Consider the following 26,289-nt stretch of genomic DNA (forward strand, 5'->3'; position numbering starts at 1 on the left):
AACAATGTGATACTTTTGCCATTTACTGCAACACATTCTCCCGCAAGAATGCAGCCTCAGGTTACCTTTCTGTGAAATGGGCTTCTCTACAGCAGAAATATATGGGTTCAAAGAAGTGTCTCTGTTAGTTCTGTCTATTGTTACCTCAGCATCACCTGCTGCTAGCTGCCCTGCCCTCAACACGTTCCACAATGGGCACCAGCCACCATGGGCAGGGCGGATGGGCACAGAAACTAAATTCTACCATCATTCCTGGGCTACTGTATCTAGGCAACGAACCACTGGGGAAGAAGATAAGGATGACAGGGCCAGCACTAAAAACTGGGGGTAGTAAACCCTCCCCCTTCAGTAACACTTGGCACACTAGTGCAATGATGTACCATTGCAGTTGAAGGCAGAGTGCATTAGTGTTCACTGAGCAGCACTAAAATGCAGTGAAGAGCATTACAGGGTGGCTTATTTATGGAAGAGCAGCTGGAGCCATTTCTTGGGCTAATCTCAATGTATGGATCATTCATTAAACAGTAACAAGAGCCCTATGCAGCCATTCATCCCACACACGTGAGGGCTAAAAGTGGAAGGGGTGTGGGTGTGCCCATTAGCCTTGTCCCCAACATCCAAACCCTCTCCGTTCTCAATCTTCCCACGCTGAACAGGGTGCACTGAAAGGGGCAGGGGTCTACTTGCATTCACTTGAACACAAGTAGAAACCTCTGTGCAATCGGGATAAAGCAGAGTTCACAGTCATACACTCACTTCCACGCGGGTTGAAGCAAACAAAAATAGAAGCCCTCTTCAGGCCTTCAACATGAGAAGACTGAGGGCTGAGGGGATGGAGATGTTGTGGGTGGGGCTTGTGTGGGTGCCCCCTCCACACCTTTGGCCCTCACATGTGCAGGCTGAATGTTTGCACTGGACCACAACATCACTGGTTGGGGGTGCTGGGGCTTGTAGTCCAACACATCTGGAGAAGCTGCCAAGTTGGGGAAAACTAGTTTAGCACATGATGTAAGACGTCCACAGTGTGATGCATGCACTGTTGCAGCTAACTTTGCGACAACCCTGTAAGGTCACTATTAGTATTCCCATATTGCAGACGAGGGCAACTAAAAGGATCAAGGGGCTGGAGCAATTCCCCTATGAGGTCAGGTCAAACATCTGGGACTGTTTCGCTTAGAGGGAAGGCGAGTAAGGGGAGACATGAGAGAGGTGTGCAAAATTGTGCATGCTGTGGAGAATGTGGAGAGGGAGGCATTTTTCTCCCTCTCATAATACTAGAACCAAATGGGTTCATCTCATGAAGCTGATTGGTGGGAGATTCAGGAAAGACAAGAGGCAGGATTCCTCCACACAGCACAGAGTTAAATTATGGAATTCGCTACCACAAGATGTAGGGATGGCCACCAACGTGGATGGCTTTAAAAAGGGACTGGACAAGGTCATGGAGGAGAAGGCTACCCATGGCTACTAGTCCTCCAGTATAGGCAGTATGCCTGTGTATGCCAGTTGCTGGGGAACATGGGCAGGAGGGTGCTGTTGCATTCGTGTCCTGCTTATGGGCTTCCCACAGGCAACTGGTCAGCCACTGTGTGAACAGAACACTGGACTAGAAAGGCCTCTGGTGTGATTCAGCAGGGCTCTCCTCATGGTCTTATGGGGCTGAGAAAGAGTAACTAACCAAAGGCCCGCTGGTGAGTTCATGCTTGAAGAGAAGATTTGAACCAGGAACTTCTTGATCCACAGCTGACTCTCTCAGGTCAAACTACACATTACATGGTAGATGATCCATGGAAGCTTAGGCCATGCTAGATGAATGTGCAAAGACAGACTACAATCCAGATAGATGGATGGAATCAGTGGAGGGTGGTGGCTCCGATGTCAATGGGGTGGTGTATCCGCTTCAGGTTTCAATCAGAGCCAGTCAGAACTCTAACGGAGCTCTCCAAGGTGCAAAGCAGGTGTACAAGGGGAAAGAAGGCTGTGGGGCACCTTGGAAGTCTCCTTTAAAGTTCTGACTGGTTCCAACTGAAACCCGGAGCGGATTCACTGCCCCACTGGCATCATCACTGCCCCACTGGCATCAGAGGCACCAGCCTCCACTGGACGGAAGGTCCCCAGAGGGCCTGCGGCCGTTGCTCAGCCCCACCCTGGATGCCACGTGCACAAGAAGCAGACGCGGAGTGCGGCCCCAGGTTCAAACTGCAAAACGTTAACCACAGTGGAATTTACCAGTAAAAACCAAAGATGGCAGAGATTAAGATGCTGGACACCACGTCTGTTAGGATCCACATACTCCGGTACTCCTGGGGTGTCTGTAACAGAGCAGCAGACAAGCTGGCATCATTCCCTGAGGCGAAACATAGGGCAACACTGCAGAGGATTTAACACAGGGAGGAGGACCTGATCTCTTCAGACAAGCGCATGGGCCAATCATCTGCTCAGACCGCTGGAAGCATGCAGGCTAGGGATACCTGAGAAACGGGTTCTCTGTGAACTCCTGGGGCCTGCCGCCTGGCACTGCCGCTGCTGCTGCTGCTCCCCTCACTCACCCTGTTTCTGCAGGGGTGCAGGGCACCCACTGACCGCTGCCCCTGCGTGCCTTGTTCCCCGGCAGAATTGGGCTCCCATCGGCCTGCCAAACAGCTGAAGTCGGGAGCTGAATTCTGCAGGGAAACAGGGGGGGGGGGTCCCTCACGCACCCTGTTTCCCTGTGGAATCAGTCATCAGATACGGACCGACCTGATCTGTACCTCCCAGAATAATGCAAGGACCAGAACATGGTTTACCCTTACATTTCGCACTTCTCTGAATTTTGGGATGCCGTTTAAAATGCATGTTCTTAGGTAAAATATGTTTAGAAATGCATATTTTGAGAGGAAAGACATTCAGAATACGTATTTGAAGGCAATTGTTTGTGAATTAAAAAAAAACCACAGATTATTGCAGAAACAGAAGGGGACAGACTTGGGCACATATGAAAGTGACAGAGGCCAGAAATAGGTAGAGCCATCTATCCCTAATCTAAACAGGCATCATATGGCAGATCAGGTCCTCACTACCTCTTTAGCTGCCAACTGGAAGAGGTAGCCTGATATCCTAGTAGTCACTGCTGCATGGGCCACTCTGCAAGCCACCCAGGCCCAGCACATCTGGGTAGAGCAGCCTGCTCTGTGCCTCCCGCCCATGCTGCTGCACACCTGCCAGGTAGAGGACGGGCACAATCAAGTTAAGTACAGCAATGACTCCAGCTGCTATCAGGTTGACAACCAGACACAATGCACTTCAGTGCACTTTCGTGATGCTGAGTGAACACTAGTGCACTCTGAAATAAACAGCAATGATACGTTAATGAAGTTTTGCAATTACTGTACTGGGATGTGGGGGGAGTTACCAACCTTGCTCTGATTGCTGACACCCTCCTGGCATATATTCTTCTCTTTGGACACAGGAGGAACCCAGGAGATATAGTGGTGGGGAACATGGGTAGGGATGGATGAACGAGCAATGTTTGAGCTCACCAAGATTATCCAAACATTAGCTCACTGCTTGTCTCTCCTCAACTTGTGCTCATGTTTGCAATCGCTGTTCTTTTTATGCAAATGAGAAAACTGTGCAAAACAGACAGCTGGCAAACATGAAATTGCACAAAAAACCCTCAAAGTGTGTGTGTGTGTGTGTGTGTGTGTAGAATGATAGAAAAGAAAAGAGAGAAAAGCAAGGCCAAGGGCTGGGAGGGAGGTGGAAATAGTGAGAGAAAGAGCAAGGTTAGGGGCTAGGAGGGGGAAGAAACAGTGTGGTAAAGCGGAGGGGGAGAGGGGGAAATAATGAGACCAGAGGCTGGGAGGGAGGGGGAAATAGCAAGACAAAGGGGTAGAGGGGAGAGAAAGCGAGGCTAAAGGCTAGGAGGGGGAGAAGCAGCAAGGCAAAGAGATGGGGGAGGGAAAGGCTGAGGAAAGGAGTTGGGAGACAGAGAGAAATGAGAGGCTAGGAGGATACAAAGAGAGTGCACAAAGGGGTAAAGTCTATGTGGCAGAAAAAGTTTGGGCATGGCCAGGAACCAAATCTTTGCTTCTGAGAATTAGGGATGTCAGAGCAATTCGTCCAGGAGGTAAAGTTTGCCAAGCTTTTAGCAGCTTGACCCCCCAGACTTTGACTTGCTTACCTGAGAGCAATTTGCAGGCACAATTTGTGTGAATTAGGCATATTACAGATGCAATTTGTGCAAGTAGATGCAACTTTAAGAACAAAAAAAACCCGAGAAAAAATCCCAAATTCCAGGAAAAAGCCTATGACTCCAGGGAATTCCAGCAAGCTTAAAAAGGGCCAGATTTCCCCACAATGGCCATGCCTACCCAGAATGTGATTTCTGTGAGAGGAACGGACCTTCTGGGAGAAGAAGGGCTCCACCCACAGAAGGTCCCTCTACCCAGTTTTGGGGAATCTCCCCCACACACACACACACACACACACCCCACAGCCCACCCCCATTCGGCAGATTCTCCTGACTCCGTGTAGCATTTTCAGGGGCTGGAGGGGTTGTCATGGGGAGGAGGAAGCAGGGAAGTCCACTTCCATTAGCACAGTTGATCCAGGGTAAATCTGGATCTAACCCAGTGTTTTTAGCCAATGAATGAAGTTATGGCAATGACTGACAGATCCGCTGTTTGGAACAGGAACCTCCTGGTGAGAAATGATTGCTGCCCCATAAAAATACAATTCAGAAATCCAGGATTTCAGTATAGCTGTGATTGGGCAGTAGTGCATCTACCCAAAAGCAAAAGGCAGCATCAAAGACAAGAGTTCATGATATTTCTAACTCAGGTCCTTTCTTTAAAAAAAATTCTGAGTTCGTAAACTTTTGAAAAATTACCCTGCCAGCGCATGCAGATAAAGTCCATCATTATTATGCCCATATTGCAGGAGGCAGCACTGAGAGAGTGTGGGTGATGCCAGCCCTGCAAAGTGGCCCAGTTATACCCATTTTGGTGAGTGAAGTTAAAGTAGTGTATGATATCCCTGCAGGGTAGCTGAGTTGTTGTGATCCGCTCAGAATTGTAGTGAACTGCCCAGAGAGTTTTGGCTTTGGGGTGGTACAGAAAGGTAATCAGTGGAGGCATTTGTGGGGTAGGGTTCAGCACTTTGGATAGCTCCTTTAGAGTTCCAGCTGGTTCTGACTAAAACCCAGAATGACTTCACATCCACACCAAAATCCGAGCCACCAGCCTCCACTGAATGTAATACATACATGCATACATACATAAGAAATTGTCCAATGTTGTGATCTAGTCTCCTGCTGTGTTGGTTTGTGCAGTTCGAAAGTCAAGTCATGAAAAAGTTGTATACTTGGATGGGAGACCGCCTAGGAATCAAGTTTCTTGCATTGAGCAGGGGGTTGGACTCAGTGGTCTTGTAGACCCCTTCCAATCCTAGGATTCTATGTCTATTTATCATGTTAGCTAATGTAAAAAGTGGCTGATAATGCGAAAAGTCAAGCGAGAGGTCCCGGCTCCTTTAGAACCCTAAACTCTGAACACACACCTCTATTTCTTCTCCCCCTACCACAGAGTCTCTCCACAGACTCCAGCACTCTTCTCTATAGAATGTTCACCAGTGTTTCCAAGATGGAGGAAATGCTGTGAAATTGTCAATGTTATGACAAGAATAGTGCGAAGACTGAAAATATCTAATATGACATGTTTATTTTTTTAACAAGCACTGCTGTACTGTGGTTTCTGTATCTGGGGTTGCCTCCACCCCACCCCATCACTCTTGTTTTTATATTTTATATATATGTTACTCACTCCAAATAAAGTTTTCTTGGAGCTTACGATGCCTCTTGTGTGAAGCTTAAATAGAACACTCTTCTTCTACAGCAGTGCTGTCAAATTCCCAGGATTTTCTGCCACTCCTTGTAGGCATCTAAATGTCATGGAGCATGACCATATGCAATGAAGCCCACCCACAAAGAACATGTGAACAGTCATGACAAGCCACACTGCATCTTTGCTCCCGCTGCTCATGGAAAAATCCCTATGGACAACCATGCATCCCTATGGAAAACATCTCTATAGACAGAGTATTATCTCTACTTACCATGAAGAAGAAAGGTTTCTTGAGTCTATTCAGGGAGTGCACAGAATTGGTGGTTACAGAATGAGCTCCGTAGCACCAGGCCAGGGAAAATAACCACGGCTCACTGACCACCCAGAGGTTCGTTGTGATGTTAGCTTCTTCATATTTCCTTTCAAGCAAGCACACGGGTTCGTCTTAGATCATTAATGTGTCCCGCTGAAATTTGCCACCAAACAATTTGCCTCAGAAATCAAGAGCCAATTTTCTGCTCTGTTCTCTTTTGCCGGGGAAGAGGGTGGGAGTCAACTTTGCCCGATCAAGCAACCTACCGAATATCTAGAGTAGCTAATCTTCGGTAGTCCACGTTGATTTTCACAATGTTCCAAAACTTGAAGTCCTCCATAGAATCTGTGCTGGATGTGGTCTGCTGGAATCCTGGAGCTCTGGAATGAACATAATGTCTAAGCCGACTTGGCAGCCATAGGACCTGCAATATGCAAAATAACAACATTTTTTTTAAAATACCTTCGCCATGCCCATCTCAAAAATGTTTTCAAGGTGTGTTCACTTGTAAGTCCCTTTCTGCATTAATCTGCAAAAAAACAACCCCTTCCATCTGTACACCAGATTTAAGATCTTCAGGGAAAGCCCTTCTCTTGCACCCACCGGCACTGGAGGTGAGTCAGGTGGGGACACAAGAGGGGCCTTCTCGGTGGCCGCTCCCAGGCTCCGGAACTCCCTGCCAAGGGAGGCTAGGTTGGCCCCGTCTCTGTTGTCCTTTTGCCAGCAGGAATAGCCGTTCATATTCAGGCAGGCTTTTGACACGAAAGCTAGTCTGTTGCTAAAGGGGGTTTTAATGGCTGAGCGCTCTCTATTTCTTTTATTGCTATGTTTTTAATTGTGTTTTTATGCTACATTTTAATTAAGAGTTTGTTTTTAACGTGCATTTTATGATTGTTAGCTACCTTGAGCATAATTTTTAGCAAAAATGTGGGTTATAAGAATAAACACATGTTTAGATCTCTATAGTTTAAAAGTATTTTCTCTCAAAATATGCATTTCTATACATATTTTCTCTCAAAATATGTATTTTAAAATGCACATTGATACGTTTTTCTTTTCTTTATTTGAGCCAAGAACACTTGGAGAAGGGCAGAATCCGCTCAGGTCCATCTGTATCTGCATTTGGAAAAGATAAGAATTCCTCAGGCAACCCTTTGTGTGAAGAAGCCAACCACAACTGGCAGAACTTGAATACCACCTCAGACTCAAGTAAGTTTCAAGGGAAACTATTCACACACACAGCCAACAGTCACAAATCGCTGATAAACACTCATGTGTAGGGATGGGAAAGGAATTCATTTAGTTCACATTTTAATGTGAACTTACCTACTTTTGTACTTTTGAACCTCTATGTGAACTGCCGTTATCCTTCGAAATATGCACTTTTCCAAATTGTACAATGGAGTTCTCCCATCAAAAACTGCATACAGTGAAGTGTGTATTAGGAAAACTGCTTGAAAAATGTGTATATTAGGAAAAATGCATACAGAAAGCATGGATTAGGATAAATGTGCACAAAAATTCTTATGAATTTTCATGCAAACACTTTGGGACAAACCAAACTAAAGACTGGAAAAATTTCCCAAAAACTTAAAATCGGAAAAATGAGAAACAGAGAGAAACCAAAATTGACAGATTTGTTCATCACTATTCTTGTGTGAATCCAGCTATAGATTTAAACCACCTATGGTTAGATCCCCATTGAAGAAAATAAAACTGTGATACACAGCAGATCAGGATATGACCCGCACCCACCATTCTCAAAGGAAAACCAGGAATGAAGAACAGCAGGGTTGGGGATAAGGAATGGCTCGTACCAAATCAGGTCTAATCGCTGAGTCATTTAGAAGCAATTGTAAGACTATGTTGATATAGTTCTCCCTGTAAGGGTGATGCTTTGGAGGGCGATACAGATCAAAGATAATATATTTGTTCTCCTTGTTAGCAAGCTTCACAAAATCAATGAACTTGAGAATTTTCTGGCTCCTTGCCAATTTTTTATCCTCACGCGAGAGTGGGGGCATGCCAAAGAACGGCCTTTTCTAAAAGAAAAAAAGCACCGAAAAAGGAGTCAGGCAGAAGCAATCTATCTCTGAAGTCAAGGGCAGCTTATCTAGTTCCAAACAATCCTACCTCAAAGAACCATTTTCCAGCGTTCAGCCTCTCCAGCTGCGCCCACGGAAAAAAGGCAGCCTCTCGGTCCACGAACTCGGGAAATACTTCGTCAACGTTGGTGGTCCTTTTTAAAGTTCTGTCGTGCATAAGGAACGGTACACCATCGAAGCTGCCCAAACAGAAAAACAACTTCTAACGTCAAGCTTGGAATGACACGCAGGTTTGGAGTTGTGCCGCACTCTCCAGATCCAGTTTTAGGGAAACTGAAATGTAGCACATCCCACCACCTCCAGAAAAGCACTTAGCGCAAATCTTTGTATTTTTTCACTCCTGTTCTTTGCCATAGTTTCACCAAGCTGCAACCACTGCTGTTTCAGTGACATCCACCCTGCTCCCAAGAACTGCTTCTTCCTCCGCTCTGGCTTAGTCACATGAGGGAAGCCTCCCAGTTATTCGTTTTATTATTATTTAGTAGCAGCGTTTCGATACCACCCATTAAGGCTCTCTGGGCACTGTACACAAAATTAAAACTGTAAAATATAAAAAGACTAAACTAAAATAAGATTGAAAACATGTTAAAACAGCATCCAAACAAAACCAGCAACAGCAGTGCCCAAGATTTTAAAAGCACTAAATTGTGCTTTTAAGACTGAGAAGCCTAGGAAAAAAATTAAAAGGTCTTTGCCTGGTGCTGGAAAGACCACAACCAAGGCACTATGGCAAGCCTCTCTGAGTTAGAAATCACAGGATGAATTAGATCTCATCCCAACACAACACAGCCAATCAGATTTGCCGATGTGATGACATCACTGTGGGCAACCAAATGGTTATAGGGCTGAGAGCTGAAATCCCCACACCCATTTCACCACGCTGTTCACCGGCAGCAAAACTGGGGAATGAACGGGACAAAACTTTATCACTATCATAGTGTAGTGGTACATTTTGTTGTGCAGGCATTACAGGCAGTTGTGTTGATCCATATCAACAAACCAGTTCTAGGGTTTTTTATCTCCCACCAGGAGCACGTCTTTTGTAAAGCGAATGGGTCTTAATTCCCCCATTCAAGACCAAGCCACAACAGCGAATAATATATTGTTGGTGGGAAAATTCATTTCCATCCCCCCCCCCCCCCGCATCCCAGCTACTGTGAGAACTGCAGCTACGCTCAGAGGGAATTATGAGGGGGTTGGCAGAAGTGTCAGCCCTGGCTCTTACTGCCGCTGCTCCTCTCAGTGGCTGGTGGTCACCATTTCGAAACACCCCCCGCCCTCAATGCCTCTCAGAATGATGCTAAGTCATCCCTTCCACCTCTGGGAGAATTCCCTAGAACCAGTGGCAGTGGCAAAACAGGTTGAACTTCTTGACCCCTGCAAAATCCAAGCCTTTGACCTTAATGGAAGCAAAGGCAATGTGAGGAATGCCAAAGAGAAACCTGTCCAAGAGAAAAGCGTTACCCCTGCCACTGATGAAAATCTTCATGAACTAGTTTTAGCTCAGATCTGCTTAATGCAGATTATCCTTGAAAACACACATTAGCCAGTTTTTCGATTACTTTTCCACTCATGCAAAACACACACACACACACGCACACACATCTCTGAAAGGCGACATCCATTTCAGCAATTGCAATGCTTTGGATTAATTAATGCAGAGTCTAAGCGATGATTCAAATGCTCAGGGAGAAGGGAGGAGATTACAATTGTTCATTCTGTTCATTGAGAACACACCGATTTTCCGCTTCAGAGGTATCTGCATTCCAAATCGTCATGCAATACATCCTTCTTGGTAATGTACCAAAAGTGCAGATGGGGGCAGGGATTTGACTGTCTGAGTGCACACCCTCCATGTGTTAAAAAAAAAAAATCTCCCTGAGCATGGAAAGCTAGTATATTGTCAAAAAGAGTTATAGCTACACCTTTCTCTTGGTGTGCTAGATTTCAACTGCAGGATTTTTTTAAGGTAAGGAAGCATTCAGTGATGCAACCACACACGCGCATATAGACTCAGAAAAGCTGCCATGTAGTCAGTCCTGTACCATGTGCTTTTTCAGCATCTTAGAATCTTTAAAGTCGCATCTACATAGATGGCACTATATAGGTGGTGGTGGTGGTGGTGGTGGTGGTGGAAAAGAATCAGCATCAGCATCATCCTGGGACTCCATCTGGGATACAAGTTCTTTTGCCCTCTCCTTTGCAAATAATAATATACAAGATTTCGCACGGTGTTAGCCTGGGCAGCATGGTAGCATGGCTACTGAGTCTGGAGCAAGAAATTTGAGGGAGGGCACATGCTGGCCTCATGGTGCTTGGCTGTAGGTAAGAGAATTACAGATGTGTCCCTCCCCTGCCCTCCAAATGTTTTGGCCGACGATACCCATCTGCCCTACCCAGCATAGCCAATGGTGAGGGCCGATGGGCATCGTTGGCCAAAACGTCCTGTGGGCCACAAGTTGCCCACTCCTGATCTAGGCTACAGTACCAGCCTGCAGAGCGCTCCGTCAGCTGACCCCCACGGGGCAATCCTTCCCCACGAAGTGCTATGAAGCCCTGCCCTCACAGCTTGCTCTCCAGTCTAAGCAACTTGTCTTTGGTCTAATGGCACTCTCGGAGTGCTCCTGATCTCTCTTTTCCTGATATCTTCGAACTTGGTTGGCTTCCACTATTTATTTTTACTTTCACTTTTAGACTATCAAAGTTTTCTAGGCAGTATACATGTAAAAAAATTTTAAAACCTGTAACATTAAAAATCACAATAAAACCATGATAACATGGCACCAGTAAGACCAGTGGAGACCAGTGGAGAGGGGTAAAAGCAGTGCAAGACACTGACCAGGTTCAGAAGATCATGGGGGCAAAAGAAACTGTCATGGCTTTTCCCCCCACCCTCACATGTTCCGCGCAGACAGCCACAATTTGCATAATTACCCATGATGCAGCACAGGTTGCCGTGTTGTCCAAACCCGGCATGGTGCGCAGTGGGGCTGGTTTCTTACCCACGCCACAACCCATGGCTTGAAGTAGGGGTTGTGGCGTGAACTTGAGCACGCTCCGGGAGAGAGCGCAGGACAGGAAGGCCTGGCGTGCTATGGTCCATGGGGTCACGAAGAGTCGGACACGACTGAACGACTGAACAACAACAACAAAGAAGCTATCCCCCACCATGCGCCACGCCAGGTTCGGACAATACGGCAACCAGCACCGCATCGCAGGTAATTATGCGAATCATGGTCACACATGCAGCACACACGGAGCGGGGGAAGACGCCACGATGGCTTCTTCCACCCCTGAAGGCAGCCATAACAAAGCTGAAGGCAGCCATAACAAACCAACAGCAAAAATAAAACGACACAAAGATCTAAAAGCACTAAAACCAGTTCTTAAAATGCCTGGGAGAATAAGAGGAGAATAACATAGGTGCCAGATAAGCCTCTCAGAGGAGACTGCATTTCACAGATGGGGCACCACCATTGAAAAGGCCCTCTCTTTTGTGCCCCCTTTTCATCTTTTGCATGCTGCTCTGGAACTCAATCCCTGCCTGTTTTTGGACCACGCGCCTGTTTCTGGCCCATTTGTACTACAGCTCTTTCCAGATCCCAGAATCTGACAACCTGGAGCTGATGAAGCCCAACAGTGGGAAAGGCTGATGCTTTTTGCTAGAGGACAGAGGAAGGGGAGCTCTGCATCTCTTTAGACTAAGCCCAGCGTGAAAGGCAATGGATGTGCGTGAGTTCACCTCTGCCTGGGGTGGGAAGTGGGTTAATAGTAAGGAATGTGGAAGTCATCTTCTCTAAGGCATTGCTCTAAGGGAAGACAGAGGAAGCGATGAGGGCTGAGCCAAAAGGGGGAACCATTTTTATTAACATCTACATCAGCACTGAATGGTGTCCATCCTTACAGAATGTTCCAGAGCTCCCTGCATAATGGATAATTCATTTGCCCTCATGTTCTTGGTTGGCTAGGATCACCTATGTAACTAGTCCAGGAAGCAATGTCCTACTCGCTAAATCAGCTTCGCTGGCCCTCAAGGACATCACAACGTAGCCGAATCGGATTGGCTACAAACCATCACGACATCATCCCACTCACTATGTGATTCCTGATAGGCTGTGATTGCTCTATGAAGGAGAATATCACCGTAATTGGTTGGAGTAGATGGCAAAACAGCAGAGGCAATAACGGCAGTGAGTAGGTTTTTTAAAAAAAAGTTAAAATTTTTTGCATGGGGGTGGGAGTGGGAAATATATGGGGTACTTCGAAAGCACTGCTTTTGTTCCCCACATTGAAATGACCAAACATTCGGCACAACTCTAGAAATGACACACTGAACCTATTTTATCATCAGTGTCATTGCCGTTGTTCTTTTTATTGTCCCGCATTTCTGTTAAAACAACCAAAGTGATTTGCAAAAAAGAAAACAAAGATTTTAAAAGTAAAATGAAAAACAATACAAGACTGTAAAATGGCACCACTGAGAAACAAATAAAGTAACAAATTGACGTGGCAGTTTCAGTGCAACAGACCATAACACTTCCATCAACAGTGGTGCATTTATCAGAAGCCAGCAAGAGAGGGAGCTTGAGTGCTGGTGAATTTTCCTGTCTGGGTCTGGGAACAGGAAAACTGATCAACAGTTTTAACCCCAGTGTGGCCAGTGGAATGAACGCTCTTACCTAATTGTGACATCTGCCTCAAAACCGATACCACCATAATAAATGGTTTTAAGAAACGCCATCTCTGTATTTTCAGGAGCCACCTATTACGAAAATGGTAGAGAGAGACATCGCTGATTGACAAAAATCACGATGTATGGGCCAAGCTACATGGTACATTAAATATGTGACTGCATTTAATTATTTTTTAAAAGTAAGTAGAAGAGGTCGAATAGGATCAGAACCACAAAATATGGGGAAGTTTTAACCCTTTCTTGCCATACTGCTGTCCCAACAAAAGTATCAGTATCCCAGAGGGGAGTTGCAATTGGTGCCAATAGCAGCTTCCCATCTGCTCCATACAGCAACTTCCGGGGGGGGGGGGGGGTAGTTGGGACCATGGTGTAGGAGGACAGGATTGAAGTCCTTTTGCCATATGCCAAAGTCCCTGTCATGGACCAGCAATGCCTTGTTCCATGCGTGGAAGGGAGATCAAGCAAAATAGTGCCTGTTCTCCTTTTTGCCCTTCACTTCCTGTGGCCTTTCCCTCTCCCACCAGGTGGAAATTGGAGTTTTTTCTTTCCTCTGGCTGCCTCCACCAAACCAGCCTTAAAACTCTCTGGGTCTCAGCTATCTACTTTAGGTAATGTGGGGGTTGCCTATTAGATCCGGTGTGAGTAACCCTAAAGGAAAGAAGATCACAACATTTCAAACAACGAAGTTCAATAGAAAAAGGTTTTAAAATCTGAATAGATACATACACCACCATATGAGCTATAGCAATATATAGCTATATTGTGAACCACCCAGAGAGCTTTCGCTATTGGGAAGTATAGAAATGAAATTAAATAAATAAATAAATAAATAAGCGAGGATAGGCGACTTTTTTGGACCCATGGGCACACTTGTCGTTCTTTTCAGGACCAAGAGCACAGTTGTCCCACAGTAATTTGAGCCCGCGCACACTTATTTTCGGGATTCCCACTTTCCCTGTACCCCTCTTCCAGGATTCCTTCTTTTCCTAACTACCCCTTCCAGGATCTTCTCTTTTCTTGACCGCCCTTCCAGGATTTCCATTTTTCTTGTCCCCTTCTTCTTCCTCCTCCCCCTCCTTCCTCATGTGGGATTCCTTCCCCCACTAGCTCCATTGTCCCCCCCACTCCCCCCGACCACCATTTCTGCTGCCGCTTCTGCCTCCCACCATGCTCACCTCAGCAGCAAGGAAGCAGGAAGTTGGCAGATCACAAGGTAAGTATCCTGGTCTGTCAACTTCCTGCTTTCTAGCTACTAAGTGCAGACAGAGGCAGAAGTGGGGTGGGGGTGAGGGAGGGAAGACAACGGAGTCTGGCGGGTACGCTCAGTAGTAGGTGCCAGGATACTTGCAGGTGCTGGGTTGCCAACCACTGAGCTACAGGGTATTAAAATAACCAGGGATAAATGCATCCAGCTAACCTGATCAGACTGTCTCCCTATTTTATCTGGATCCTTCATCCAAGCAAAATCTTACTGTCATAAGTCCAGCATTCTCTCAACCAGTCCTCCAGTTCCAGCACCTCTAACTCTTTCCTTCCTCTTCTTCTCCTTGTCTCTCTCTTCTCTATGTTTCTCTCTCTGATTTTCTGCCCTTCTGCCTTAGGCTTTTATATCTTAAAATTTGGGGTTTTTTTTCCATTCCCAACTCTAACTGATCAAGAGGGTAGTTTCTTGTCCACTTTTTCAACCTGAACTTCTTCCTCTAACCTTCTGTTGAACCTCCTGCAAACTCTTTTTTCTTCTTAGTAGATGCCCTCTAATCTAACTAAACTTTCGACCTGTTAACTATTAACCTCTTACCCAAAACTAACCAGCACACACACAAAAGATTTAACCCCATAATATCAAAAAACCAAACTAAATACAAAAATGGAAGACAGCTCTGTTCCTTCACAGTCCTGATCTTGATTTGACCCCTCTGCAGTTAGTATTTAAAAACAAAAAACTAGGCACGTTAAATGTGATCACGCATTTTGTTTTATTTTATTACATTTCTATACCGCCCAATCCCCTTCATGGATTACTGCCTTGTTGTGGTGAAGGGGCTTGCGTAACTCAGTGAAGCCATAAGCTATGCTGTGCGGGGCCACCCAAGACGGACAGGTCATGGCGGAGAGTTCTGACAAAATGTGGTCCACTGGAGAAGGAAATGGCAACCCACTCCAGTATTCTTGCCAAGAAAACCTCATGGAATGTATCACATGGCTAAAAGATATGATGCCGGAAGATGAGCCCCTCAGGTCGGAAGGTGTCCAACATACTACTGGGGAAGAGCAGAGGGTATTTCCAAGTAGCGCCAGAAAGAGTGAAGCGGCTGGGCCAAAGCTGAAAGGACACTCAGCTGTGGATGTGTCTGGTGGTGAAAAGAAAATCCGATGCTGTAAAGAACAATATTGTTTAGGAACCTGGAATGTCAGATCAATGAATCAAGGTAAGCTGGAGGTGGTCAAACATGAGATGGCAAGATTGAACATCGACATCTTGGGAATCAGCGAACTAAAATGGACAAGCATGGGCGAATTTAATTCAGGTGACCATCATATCTACTATTGTGGGCAAGAATCCCTTAGAAGAAATGGAGTAGCACTCATAGTCAACAAAAGGGTGGGAAAAGCAGTACTGGGGTACAATCTCAAAAATGATAGAATGATCTCAGTACGAATCCAAGGCAAACCATTCAACATCACAGTAATTCAAGTCTATGCCCCAACCACTGAGGCCAAAGAAGCTGAGGTTGATCAGTTCTATGAAGACCTACAACATCTTCTAGAACTAACACCAAAAAAAGATGTCCTTTTCATCATAGGGGATTGGAATGCTAAAGTAGGAAGTCAAGAAATCACCAGGATAACAGGCAAGCATGGCCTTGGTGTACAAAATGAAGCAGGACAAAGGCTAATAGAGTTTTGCCAAGAGAACATGGTGATCATAGCAAACACTCTTTTCCAACAGCACAAGAGGCGACCCTACACATAGACATCACCAGATGGTCAATATCGACATCAGATTGATTATGTCCTTTGCAGCCAAAGATGGAGAAGCTCTATTCAGTCAGTAAAAACACGACCTGGAGCTGACTGTGGCTCAGACCATGAGCTGCTTCTTGCAAAATTTCAGCTTAAATTGAAGAACGTAGGGAAAACCACTAAACCATTCAGGTATGACCTAAATCATATCCCTTATGAATATACAGTGGAGGGGACAAATAGATTTAAGGGATTAGACCTGATAGACAGAGTGCCTGTGGAACTATGGACGGAGGTCCGTAACATTGTTCAGGAGGCCACAACTAAATCCACCCCAAAGAAAAAGAAATGCAAGAAAGCAAAGTGGCTGTCTGATGAGGCTTTACAAGTAGCTGAGGAAAGAAGGGAAGTGAAAAGCAAGGGCGGAAGAGGAAGATATATCCAACTGAATGCAGAGTTCCAAAGAATAGCAAGGAGAGACAAGAAGGCCTTCTTAAATGAACAATGCAAAAAACTCGAGGAAAACAACAGAATGGGAAAGACTAGAGATCTCTTCAAGAAAATTGGAGATCTCAAGGGAACGTTTTGTGCAAAGACGGGCATGATAAAGGACAAAGAAGGCAGGGACCTAACAGAAGCAGAAGAGATTAAGAAGAGGTGGAAAGAATACCCCGAAGAACTATACAGGAAAGATCTGAATGTCCCTGATAGCCATGATAGTGCGGTCACTGAACTTGAGCCGGACATCCTCAAGAGTGAAGTCAAGTGGGCCTTAGGAAGCATTACTAACAATAAAGCTAGCAGAGATGACAGTATTCCAGCTGAACTATTTAAAATCCTAAAAGATGATGCTGTTAAAGTGCTGCACTCAATATGCCAACAAATTTGGAACACTCAACAGTGGCCACAAGACTGGAAAAGGTCAGTTGACATTGCAATTCCAAAGAAGGGCAATGCCAAAGAGTGTTCGAATTACCATACAAGTGTGCTCATTTCACATGCCAGCAAGATTACGCTCAAAATCCTACAAGCTAGGCTTCAGCAGTATGCGAACCAAGAACTACCAGAAGTACAAGCTGGGTTTCGAAGAGGCAGAAGAACTAGAGATCAAATCGCCAACATTCGCTGGATCATGGAGAAAGCAAGAGGATTCCAGAAAAACATCTATTTCTGTTTCATTGACTATGCTAAAGCCTTTGATTGTGTGGATCACAACAAACTGTGGCAAATTCTTAAAGAGTAGGGATGTACGAAAGTGACTTACCTTCAACGAAATTTGATTCGAGGTGGGGGGGAGGCGCTCTGTCCCCCCAAAAAAATTCTGGCGGGGGGGAGGCGCTCCGTCCCTCCCCCCCGAAATTCTGGCCGGGGTGGGAGGCGCTCCATCCCTCCCCCCCCGAATCCTGGCCGGCCGGGTGCGCAAATGGCAGCGGCCGTATCTGCCGCTGTTTGCGTCCCTGCAGTCAGCCACGATAGGCTACGTAAATGTTTACGTTGCCTATCACGGCTGATTTAAAGGAAGAAAAAAAAACCCGCGTGTACACAAATGGCGGCGCCCATGTGCGCCGCCATTTGCGTTCCTTATTTTGACACGTCTTAGTCTACGTAAACATTTACGTAGACTATGAAGAAAATAACGGGAACACAAATAGCGTAGCGCCTACGCTATTTGCGTTCCCCTTATTTTCGCCATCTTAGTCTACGTAAATGTTTACGTAGACTAAGATGTGTCAAAATAAGGAACGTAAATGGCGGCACCCATGGGCGCCGCCATTTGCGTACGCGTGGGGTTTTTTTCTTCCTTTAAATCAGCCGTGATAGGCTACGTAAATCTTTACGTAGCCTATCACGTTTTGTTTTGTTTTTTTACTGGAAATGGCGGCGATGGCAGCTGGTCGGAAGACCGGCCGCCACAGCCACTGCCGCCGAACTGCCGCCGAACCGCCGCCGCAGCCAGGAGGATTCGCCCAAGGTAAGTCCCGTCCTGGAGGGAGGGGGCAGACCATTTCGCCACCAATTTCGGGGGGCCGAATGCGCTGGCATTTGGCCTCACCGAGATTCGTGGCGAAATTCTCTGACATCCCTATTAAAGAGATGGGAGTACCAGACCACCTTACCTGTCTCCTGAGAACGAGGGTCAAGAAGCAACAGTAAGAACCGGACATGGAACAACCGATTGGTTCAAAATTGGGAAAGCAGTAAGACAAGGCTGCATATTGTCACCCTGCTTATTTAACTTATATGCAGAGTACATCATGAGAAACGCCGGGTTGGATGAATCACAGGTCAGAATTCCCAGGAGAATTATCAACAACCTCAGATATAAAGACGATACCACTAGGGATGTACAAAAGTCACTTACCTTTCCGCGGATTATGTTGATGGTGGGGGGGAGGCGTTCCGTCCCTCCCCCTGGAATCCTCGCCAGCAGGCTCCGCTCTGCAGGGATTCTGCGGAGCTGCCGGCTGGCTCCGCCCGCAGCTGAACATCCGGCCACTGGCTAGCAGGGACGCAAATGGTGGCGGCCGTAACCGCCGCTGTTTGCGTCCCTGCAGTCAGCCGTGATAGGCTACGTAAATGTTTACGTAGCCTATCACGTCTAACTTTAAAAAAAAAACAACAACGCGTGTACTCAAATGTTGGCGGCCACGGCCGCTGCCATTTGCGTTCCTTACTTTGGCACGTCTTAGTCTACGTCAAGATTTATGTAGACTAAGTCAGCGAGAATAAGGGGAACGCAAATAGCGTAGCGGACGCTACGCTATTTGCATTCCCCTTATTTTGGCATGTCTTAGTCTACGTCAAGATTTATGTAGACTAAGACATGCCAAAATAAGGAAAGCAAATGGCAGCGGCCGTGGCTGCCACCATTTGCGTACGTGCGTTTTTGTTTTTGTTTTTAAGTCAGACGTGATAGGCTACGTAAACATTTACGTAGCCTATCACTTTTTTTTTTTTAAACCTATCACGGTCTTTTTTTTTTTTAACTGGAAATGGCGGCGGCGGCAGTCGGTCGGAAGACCGGCCGCCTCAGCCGCCGCCACCAAACTGCCACCGGAGCTGCCGCCGCCCGGAAGATCCACCCCAGGTAAGTCTTGTCCCGGGGGGGCGGCGGGGGGGGCAGGCCGTTCTGCCACCGATTTCGGGGGGCCGAATGCACTGGCATTCGGCCTCCCCGAGATCCGTGGCGGAATTCACTGACATCCCTAGATATCACCCTAATGGCAGAAAGTGAAGAGGAGCTAAAGAGCCTCTTGTTGAGGGTGAAAGTGGAGAGTGCAAAAGCTGGTTTGAAACTCAACATTAAAAAAACTAAGATCATGGCATCTGGCCCCATCACTTCCTGGCATATAGAAGGGGAAGAAATGGAAGCAGTGACAGATTTTATTTTCTTAGGCTCCAAGATCACCGCAGACGGTGACTGTAGCCATGAAATTAAAAGACGCTTGCTCCTTGGGAGGAAAGCTATGGCAAACCTAGACAGCATAGTAAGAAGCAGAGACATCACCTTGCTGACAAAGGTCCGTATAATCAAAGCTATGGTTTTCCCAGTAGCAACGTATGGCTGTGAGAGCTGGACTATATGGAAGGCTGAGCGCCGAAGAATTGATGTTTTCCAACTGTGGTGCTGGAGAAGACTCTTACGTGTCCCCTGGAATGCAAGAGGTCAAATCAGTCCATCCTAAAGGAAATCAACCCTGAGAGCTCATTGGAAGGACAGAGACTGAAGCTGAAGCTCAAATATTTTGGCCACCCAATGCGAAGAGAAAAGTCACTGGAAAAGACCCTGATGCTGGGAAAGATTGAAGGCAAAAGGAGAAGGGGACGGCAGAAGATGAGATGGCTAGATAGCATCACCGATGCAATGAATATGAACTTGAGCACACTCCGGGAGAGAGCGGAGGACAGGAAGGCCTGGCGTGCTATGGTCCATAGGGTCACGAAGAGTCGGTCATGACTTAACGACTGAACAACAACAACGAACAACCGCCCAATATCCAAACTTGGCACATATCATGCAGTCTGGCCCTTGAATATTTTTCAATTACTTAGGAACCTCCCGTAGTGCCTAAGAAAGATGATTATAGTTTTGTTAACATATGCTTTATACTGGCTCCTAGGGAGTCTGGAGGTAAAATCCAACGTAAGTCCTACTTCAATCAGACGCACTGAAATGAATGAAACTTCAGTTTTTATTTATTTATTTATTTTCATTTCTATACCACCCAATAGCCGAAGCTCTCTATTATTCATGACTACCTTAAGTCACATTCATTTCAATAGGTCTACTCAAAGTAGGCCCTTGGTTGGATTTTACCCTTGGATAGCTAGGGATGCTTGATCACTTCCCAGAAAGAAAGTCAACAAGATGGGTCAGAGGAGGCCTTAGGGTAGTAATATTTGAGAATAGGGTGGCCCTGTGTCCTACTTTACAGAATTCAGTCCTCTATTTGAAGGGCTGCCAGAGGGCAGTCCTCTGTTTGAAGGCATCCTCTGTTTGAAGGGCTGTCTCAACCAAATCCTGTTTAAAAGATAAAGAACCATCAGAAGGGAGAGCTGTGCAGGGGCTTTGAATTTGCCCATTCATAGTTAGCACTTGGACAAGAAATTGAGGTCAGCTGGTCACAGCCTCCCCCACTATGGTGAGACGTGTTGCATTTCTATTTAAATTATACTAATTCTTTCTAAATTTGCATCTAAACATAAACATTGAAATATGCACATTTTATGCAAATCTCTGTCCTCTTTTATTCTCTTTTTTTTCAATGCATAAGCAGCCACCCTAATTCAGAGACAGGAATTTCCTGCCTATAAGGCAGAAAAACAGAGTGGAATACTCTTTGCTCCTCTGCACTGTGATGCCCCTGCAATGAAACATTTTAATAGCTGCCATTTATATGTCCTGCATTAATACCCAAATGTTTATATGTTGGTCTTTAAGGCACTACAAGACTCTTTGTTGTTTTTGCTGCAGCCCCTCTGAAAGTACAAGAGAGAGAGAAAAATACATTCAAAGTATCCCCAAAAGGAAGAAGCTTCATAGCATAATGTCATTCTGCAGCCCCGCCTTGTTCTTTGAGCTCAACCTACCATTGGTGCTCCTCTGTGGCCAATCAGGCCTGGCTTGGGACCCAAAGTCCCCTTCTCACGGATGCAAGGTGAGTGCAACCCCAGGGGTATGAAGAGAAGAAAGAGGAGGACGTTCAGGTAGGGACCAAGGATCAACACCTGCAGAACTGAATGAGATTAAAGTAGTCAAGTCCTTCGCACTCAGTGAAGTGCTGTGCTAACGTATACGTTGAACATTAATCCATTCTCTCCTGTTTCTTGCATTAAACTGCGTTTTAAAAAAAATTGCATGAAAATCTGCATTTAAATGCAAATAAATATATATTTCAAAATGCATTATCTCTCAAAATGTACATATAGAAATATATTTTGATATGTTGTTTGAGCCTGCAACTGCGCTGGAAAATTCAGGAACTGTGAAAGCTGGTGGATAACTAAGTTCCAATCCACACATTTGGTGTGGATCACGTCAGTCCTATCAGAATATACAATTCTTCAAGCACCCCTAGTCCCAAGTAGGCATGGCAGGGACGCCTGACTGGGTCTGGGAGTCCGTTGGGCTGCCCCCCGATCCTCCCCCTGGACCACGCCCGCTGAATCTCTGGCCTTGCTTGCCCCCACTTACGCCCTCCTGGACATTGCCCGCACTCACCCAGACCAGTCCGTGAGCCCCAGTCATTTTGCCAAGCTTATTTTTACGGAAAAAAGGTCATGAAAAATGTGCATATTTAAATATGCAGAAATTTGGGCTGGGAAAGCTTGATATACGCAATATTAAAGGCGTAAATTGGCCATTTATGCTTCTAATATTACGTATATTAAGCTTTCCCAGCCCGAATGTGCACATATTTAAATATGTGCATTTTTAATGACCTCCTTTCTTTCCGTAAAAATAAGCTCAGCAAAATGGCGGGCGCTCGTGGATGGGATCCAGGGCCAGTGCAGGTGGCTCAGTGAGCTCATGGGGGTTCGAGCTGGGGTCTGGGGGGCTTGAGCAGGGGCAGTGCTTCAGCGTGCGTCTGCCGATACTGGACGGGGGTGGGTTCATCCATCCCTAGTCCCAAGTTCCATCACATTCTAGAATGCCCCAGACTCTATGAGCTGGATCCAGATGAACTTAACTGACATGTCACAGGAGTCCAAGAGAGGAGTGGAGTCTGGCGGATTCCCCCCGCTCGGCCTCCCATACTCCAGTCCACAGATGACACCACCTACCAGTCCCTGCTCAGCTCCTTGGGCAAGGGAGACTATTCACCCCTGTAATCTTGTGCAAATGGCCACTCTACGGCCACCATTTCCATAAAACTCCTTTTCTGTAAAACAACGAGCTGCCGTTTTTACACAGAATGGCAGCTCGCTGAGGAGCTGGGTGGCTGCACGCCACTCACCGGGTGCCCACAGACCACCTGCTGGCTCAAGCAGGGAGCTGAACAAGAGCGGGTAAGTGGCGGGAGTCCGGCAATCGGTGCGTGGGACAGTTCACCCATCCCTGCCCTTTGCCACTCATGTGCCCGCATTGGCCATCCCCCCTCCCAAGGCAGTGTCTCATTGGTTCCAACCACTGCTACTCAAACATAAGGTTAAAATAAGTTTTGCTTTGAAATGGAGCAGCGCGGACGCTCCAGGCTTGTCTGTCCAGCTGCTGCAGCACTTTATTTTGTGAGTGAGGCTGGCTGGGCAAAGAGGAGGAGGAGGAGCAGCGGCCGCCGCCACCACAGCAGGTTAAAAAAAAAATGAAGGGAGGACTGGCTGTCTGGTGGTGGCGGCAGGGAGATAGGATGGGCTAATGTGGTGGCGGGCGGCTTTGACTTCGGGACTTGGGCAGGCGGCTTCAGGGGTGGGCGGGGCTGGTGGGGGCTTTGGCTTCTGGGGTGTGGGCAGATATGTGGGGAGCTTGGACAGCTGGCCTTGGAAGAGGGTGGGCAAGGGGCTTGGGTGGGCAGGGGGCTCTGCTTCGGCCGTAGCAGTGGGCATGCCTTGGCGGCAAGCGAGTGACTTGGGCAGGTGGCCTTGGCAGCCAGAAGGTATGCAGTCCATCGGCAACAGCCCACTGGAATCTGGTGCCGGACCTGATCAAGGAGGATCATTTGGGACAGGGTGGTCATTTAAGTTCTTGGGTCCCAAGCCAAGTAGGGTTTCCAAGTTAAGTACCAGCACCTTGAATGATACCTGGAAACTGATTGGCAAGTGGTGGAGCACCTGTAATACTGAAGCACAATTCATCCTGCTGGCGTTAATCTTTAGGGCCCAGGGTGTTGAAGATTTTGCAATCTGGATGTTACAGGTAGAGCTGCAATCATGGGAGGGGGAATCTGAGATTTGATCCTCCCCCGCTCCCTCACGCCCCCAGCCCCCACAGAAAGCACCGTGGCAGTGGCTTTTTGAGGTCAACCACCTCATAGAGGTCAAAAAGGGGGTGGGGTAGTGAGGGGAAGGGGGAGAAGAGGTCAGGATGCGCAGGATCCTTTACCATCACCATTGCCGTCCCCATCCACTACTGGTAAGTTTGTTGGATGGGCTCAGAGGTCCGTCTAGCGGAATTTGTTTATATTTTAGGAGGAGCAGGAGGCAGAATTGCCTCCATTGTCCCTCCTGCCCTGCCTGGCTTTTGCCAGCAGGGCATAGGATAGACAGAAGGCTCCAGTCTTGCAACTGTTCTCTTAATTGTTTTAATTATCAAAAACAAATGAGAATTCAAACAGAGGCGTTCTAGTCCTTGCAAGCGATGGTCACGCTTACTAAGTGGCGTTGCTGTACCTTTGTTATGCATCCGGAAGAAATGCAATGCCACTGGCCAAGCCAGGAGAATCATGGTGAATATGGCAGTCACGTGGAGAAAGGGAGCTGTGATCTGTTGGGAAGACAAAATGGACCCCTGAAAATCTCACACATGCATTTTTTTAAAGGAACACACCGAAGATGCTCTAAGTGTCCACTTGAAAAGCTGGAAATATAAAGTGGCTACTAGTCTTGATGGCTGTGTGCTACCTCCAGAACCAGAGGCAGTCAGCCTATGTACACCCGTTGCTGGGAAGCATGGGTGGGAGGTTGCTGTTGTGCTCGTGTTCTGCTTGCAGGTTCCTGGTCGACAGCTGGTTGGCCAGTGTGTGAACAGAACGCTGGACTAGAGGGACCCTTGGTCTGATCCAGCAGGGCTCTTCTGATGTTCTTATGTTCAAATAGTGGTGATAAAGTTGGGTTTGCAAATCATACACACAGATGCATAAGGAAGATGTGGTTTGCTGTGACTCCCTACTGAGTGTACTTTTTTGGTGGCAAACCCAGGTTTCTCCCATTTCATGTGTGAAAAGGTCCTCATAATGTGCTGAAACTCAAAACGGCCACCTTACACTGAAGTACTTATTCCTAGTACCAACACTGTAAGGCTGTAATGCTACACCAGATCCCATGCATATTTGCTTCATAGGTGAGTCCCACTAAGTTCAATGGAACTTATTCCCAAGTAAGTGTGCAAAGTATTGGAGCCAAACTTGAGTAAACACTTGGCATTTTATTTTTCCTCAGGATTTATATGCCATCTATTACAATTACAAAGCTAAAACAGCAGTCTAAAAACATGAGGCAGTCCAACACAGCAAATCAAATAAAACAGATTAGAACATGGATGTTGTGGCTGCGTCCTGCATTGAGCAAAGGGTTGGACTCCAAGGTACCTTCCAACTCTATAATTCCATAAGCGCACAATCCTGTGCATGTTTAGACAGAAAAAGAGTCCTACAGCTCCCAGCATTCCCCGGCTAGCTGGGAATGCTGGGAGTTGTAGGACTTTTTTCTGTCTAAACATGCACAGGATTGCACCCTTATTCTAGTTAAAACAAGAAACAGCAACAATTTAAACCAGAGATAGGCAAGCTGGTGCCCTCTGGAATTTTTGGACCACAACTCCCATAATCCTTGGCCATTGGCCATGCTGGCTGGGGCTGATAGGAGTTGTAGTCCAAAGCATCAGTTGCCTACCCCTGGCTTAAACAATTAAATGCCCATCCCAGCATCTTTACTACAAGCAAAGTAAATTTTTTTGCTTTGAAATGCAAAAACCCGGGGATCCGGGTTCTAGTCCCCACTAGGCCAGACACTGACACTCAGTCTAACCTACCTCACAGGGATGTTATGAGGATAAAATGGAGAGCCGGAGGACCATGTGGGCTGCTTTGGGTTCTTTGCAAGAAGGGAAAAGGCGGCATATAAATGTAACAATAAATAAATAATACAAATAGATATGCGGGTGCTGACATGTTGCTAATCTGAGCGGACCCACCACATTTCTCAGTGTGATACATCAGGGTTTTCTTACCTGAAATGACAGGTAAAATGTATTCCACTGCCGTCCCCACAGAAACGTTATCAAGGCTAAGGCGACAACGGAGATAAACAGGAAAAAGACCGTCGCTGCCTAAAAGAGCAGATGTTAAAATAAATTATTTATTAACTCTGCCTGGGCAGAGTCAGCAAAGCCCTAGGCCGGCCTTCCCCAAACGAGATGTGTGGGAGTTGTAGTCTAGGCCCACCTCAGAACCACCAACGGGGCCCCCGTTCTTAAGAGACTCTGCACTCCAACTACCCCAGTTCTCCCCACGTTGCTGCAGGTCAGCAGAGGACGAGGGAACTGCCTGTGTTTCTCCATCCAGGTCCAGGTGAGGAGAGCCCTGCCCAGCCAGGACATCTGATATCACCTGGGCCTAGACACCTCTCAAGAGCCAGTAGGGTATTTCCCTCAGGCCTGAAGCAGTAGGCCGAACCCAAAGGGGGAAGACATGAAAGGGTTTTGCCCCTTGGGTGCCACCATTCTGGGGGGCACACAAGGGTGAGGGTACCTCCGGCTGTTTGGGTGGGGCAAGGCGGTTAACAAGGTCCCCAAAGGGGGGGGGCATCTTGTTGGAGCCTGGGAACCCTACATGAGAGAAAGGGGACTTTGAAGTGTTTTTAATTGCCTCGGGTGCTGTTGCGATATTGAGCTACTGGCCTTGAAAATGTTGTGGGCAACAAGCTGGGCGGTAGAGGGTATGGGGTGCCCCTGTAGTAATGGTCATGGGTAGCAGGGGAAAAACGACTTTGGTGTTCTGACAAGTTGGCTAAGGGGAAGAACAATTAGACATCTTATGCCCATTCTGGCTTCGGGCCTTTCCCTCATTTAGACTTGGGCCTAGTTGGCTTAGGGTGCAATCCTCGTAGCATCATAGAGTAGTAGGGTTGGAAGGGGCCTACAAGGCCATCGAGTCCAACGCCCTGCTCAACGCAGGAATCCAAGTCAGAGCATCCCTGACAGGTGGCTGCCCAGCCTCGTCTTAAACGCCTCCAGTG

General features: G+C 46.8%; 1 protein-coding gene across 2 annotated transcripts in view; it reads right to left on the minus strand.

The window, feature by feature from the left end:
- GDPD4 (glycerophosphodiester phosphodiesterase domain containing 4) overlaps nt 1-26,289 on the minus strand; it is a 41,641-nt gene that overhangs the window by 5,158 nt on the left and 10,194 nt on the right. Inside the window, exons 5-13 of one of the 2 annotated variants that reach the window (XM_084842466.1) lie at nt 25,283-25,381; nt 23,725-23,818; nt 20,989-21,134; nt 12,920-13,002; nt 8,269-8,419; nt 7,953-8,177; nt 6,402-6,559; nt 6,094-6,241; nt 2,230-2,312 (exon numbers count right to left, since the gene is read on the minus strand). In XM_084842466.1, coding sequence (XP_084698592.1) covers nt 2,230-2,312; nt 6,094-6,241; nt 6,402-6,559; nt 7,953-8,177; nt 8,269-8,419; nt 12,920-13,002; nt 20,989-21,134; nt 23,725-23,818; nt 25,283-25,381 — 1,187 coding nt within the window. The remainder of the gene's footprint in view (nt 1-2,229; nt 2,313-6,093; nt 6,242-6,401; nt 6,560-7,952; nt 8,178-8,268; nt 8,420-12,919; nt 13,003-20,988; nt 21,135-23,724; nt 23,819-25,282; nt 25,382-26,289) is intronic. The other variant, XM_084842465.1, reaches the window with a different exon arrangement.

This window comes from Heloderma suspectum, chromosome 3 (assembly GCF_057233095.1).
Source record: "Heloderma suspectum isolate Gila_16-S chromosome 3, 16-S_ref, whole genome shotgun sequence".
NCBI classification, from domain to species: domain Eukaryota; kingdom Metazoa; phylum Chordata; class Lepidosauria; order Squamata; family Helodermatidae; genus Heloderma; species Heloderma suspectum.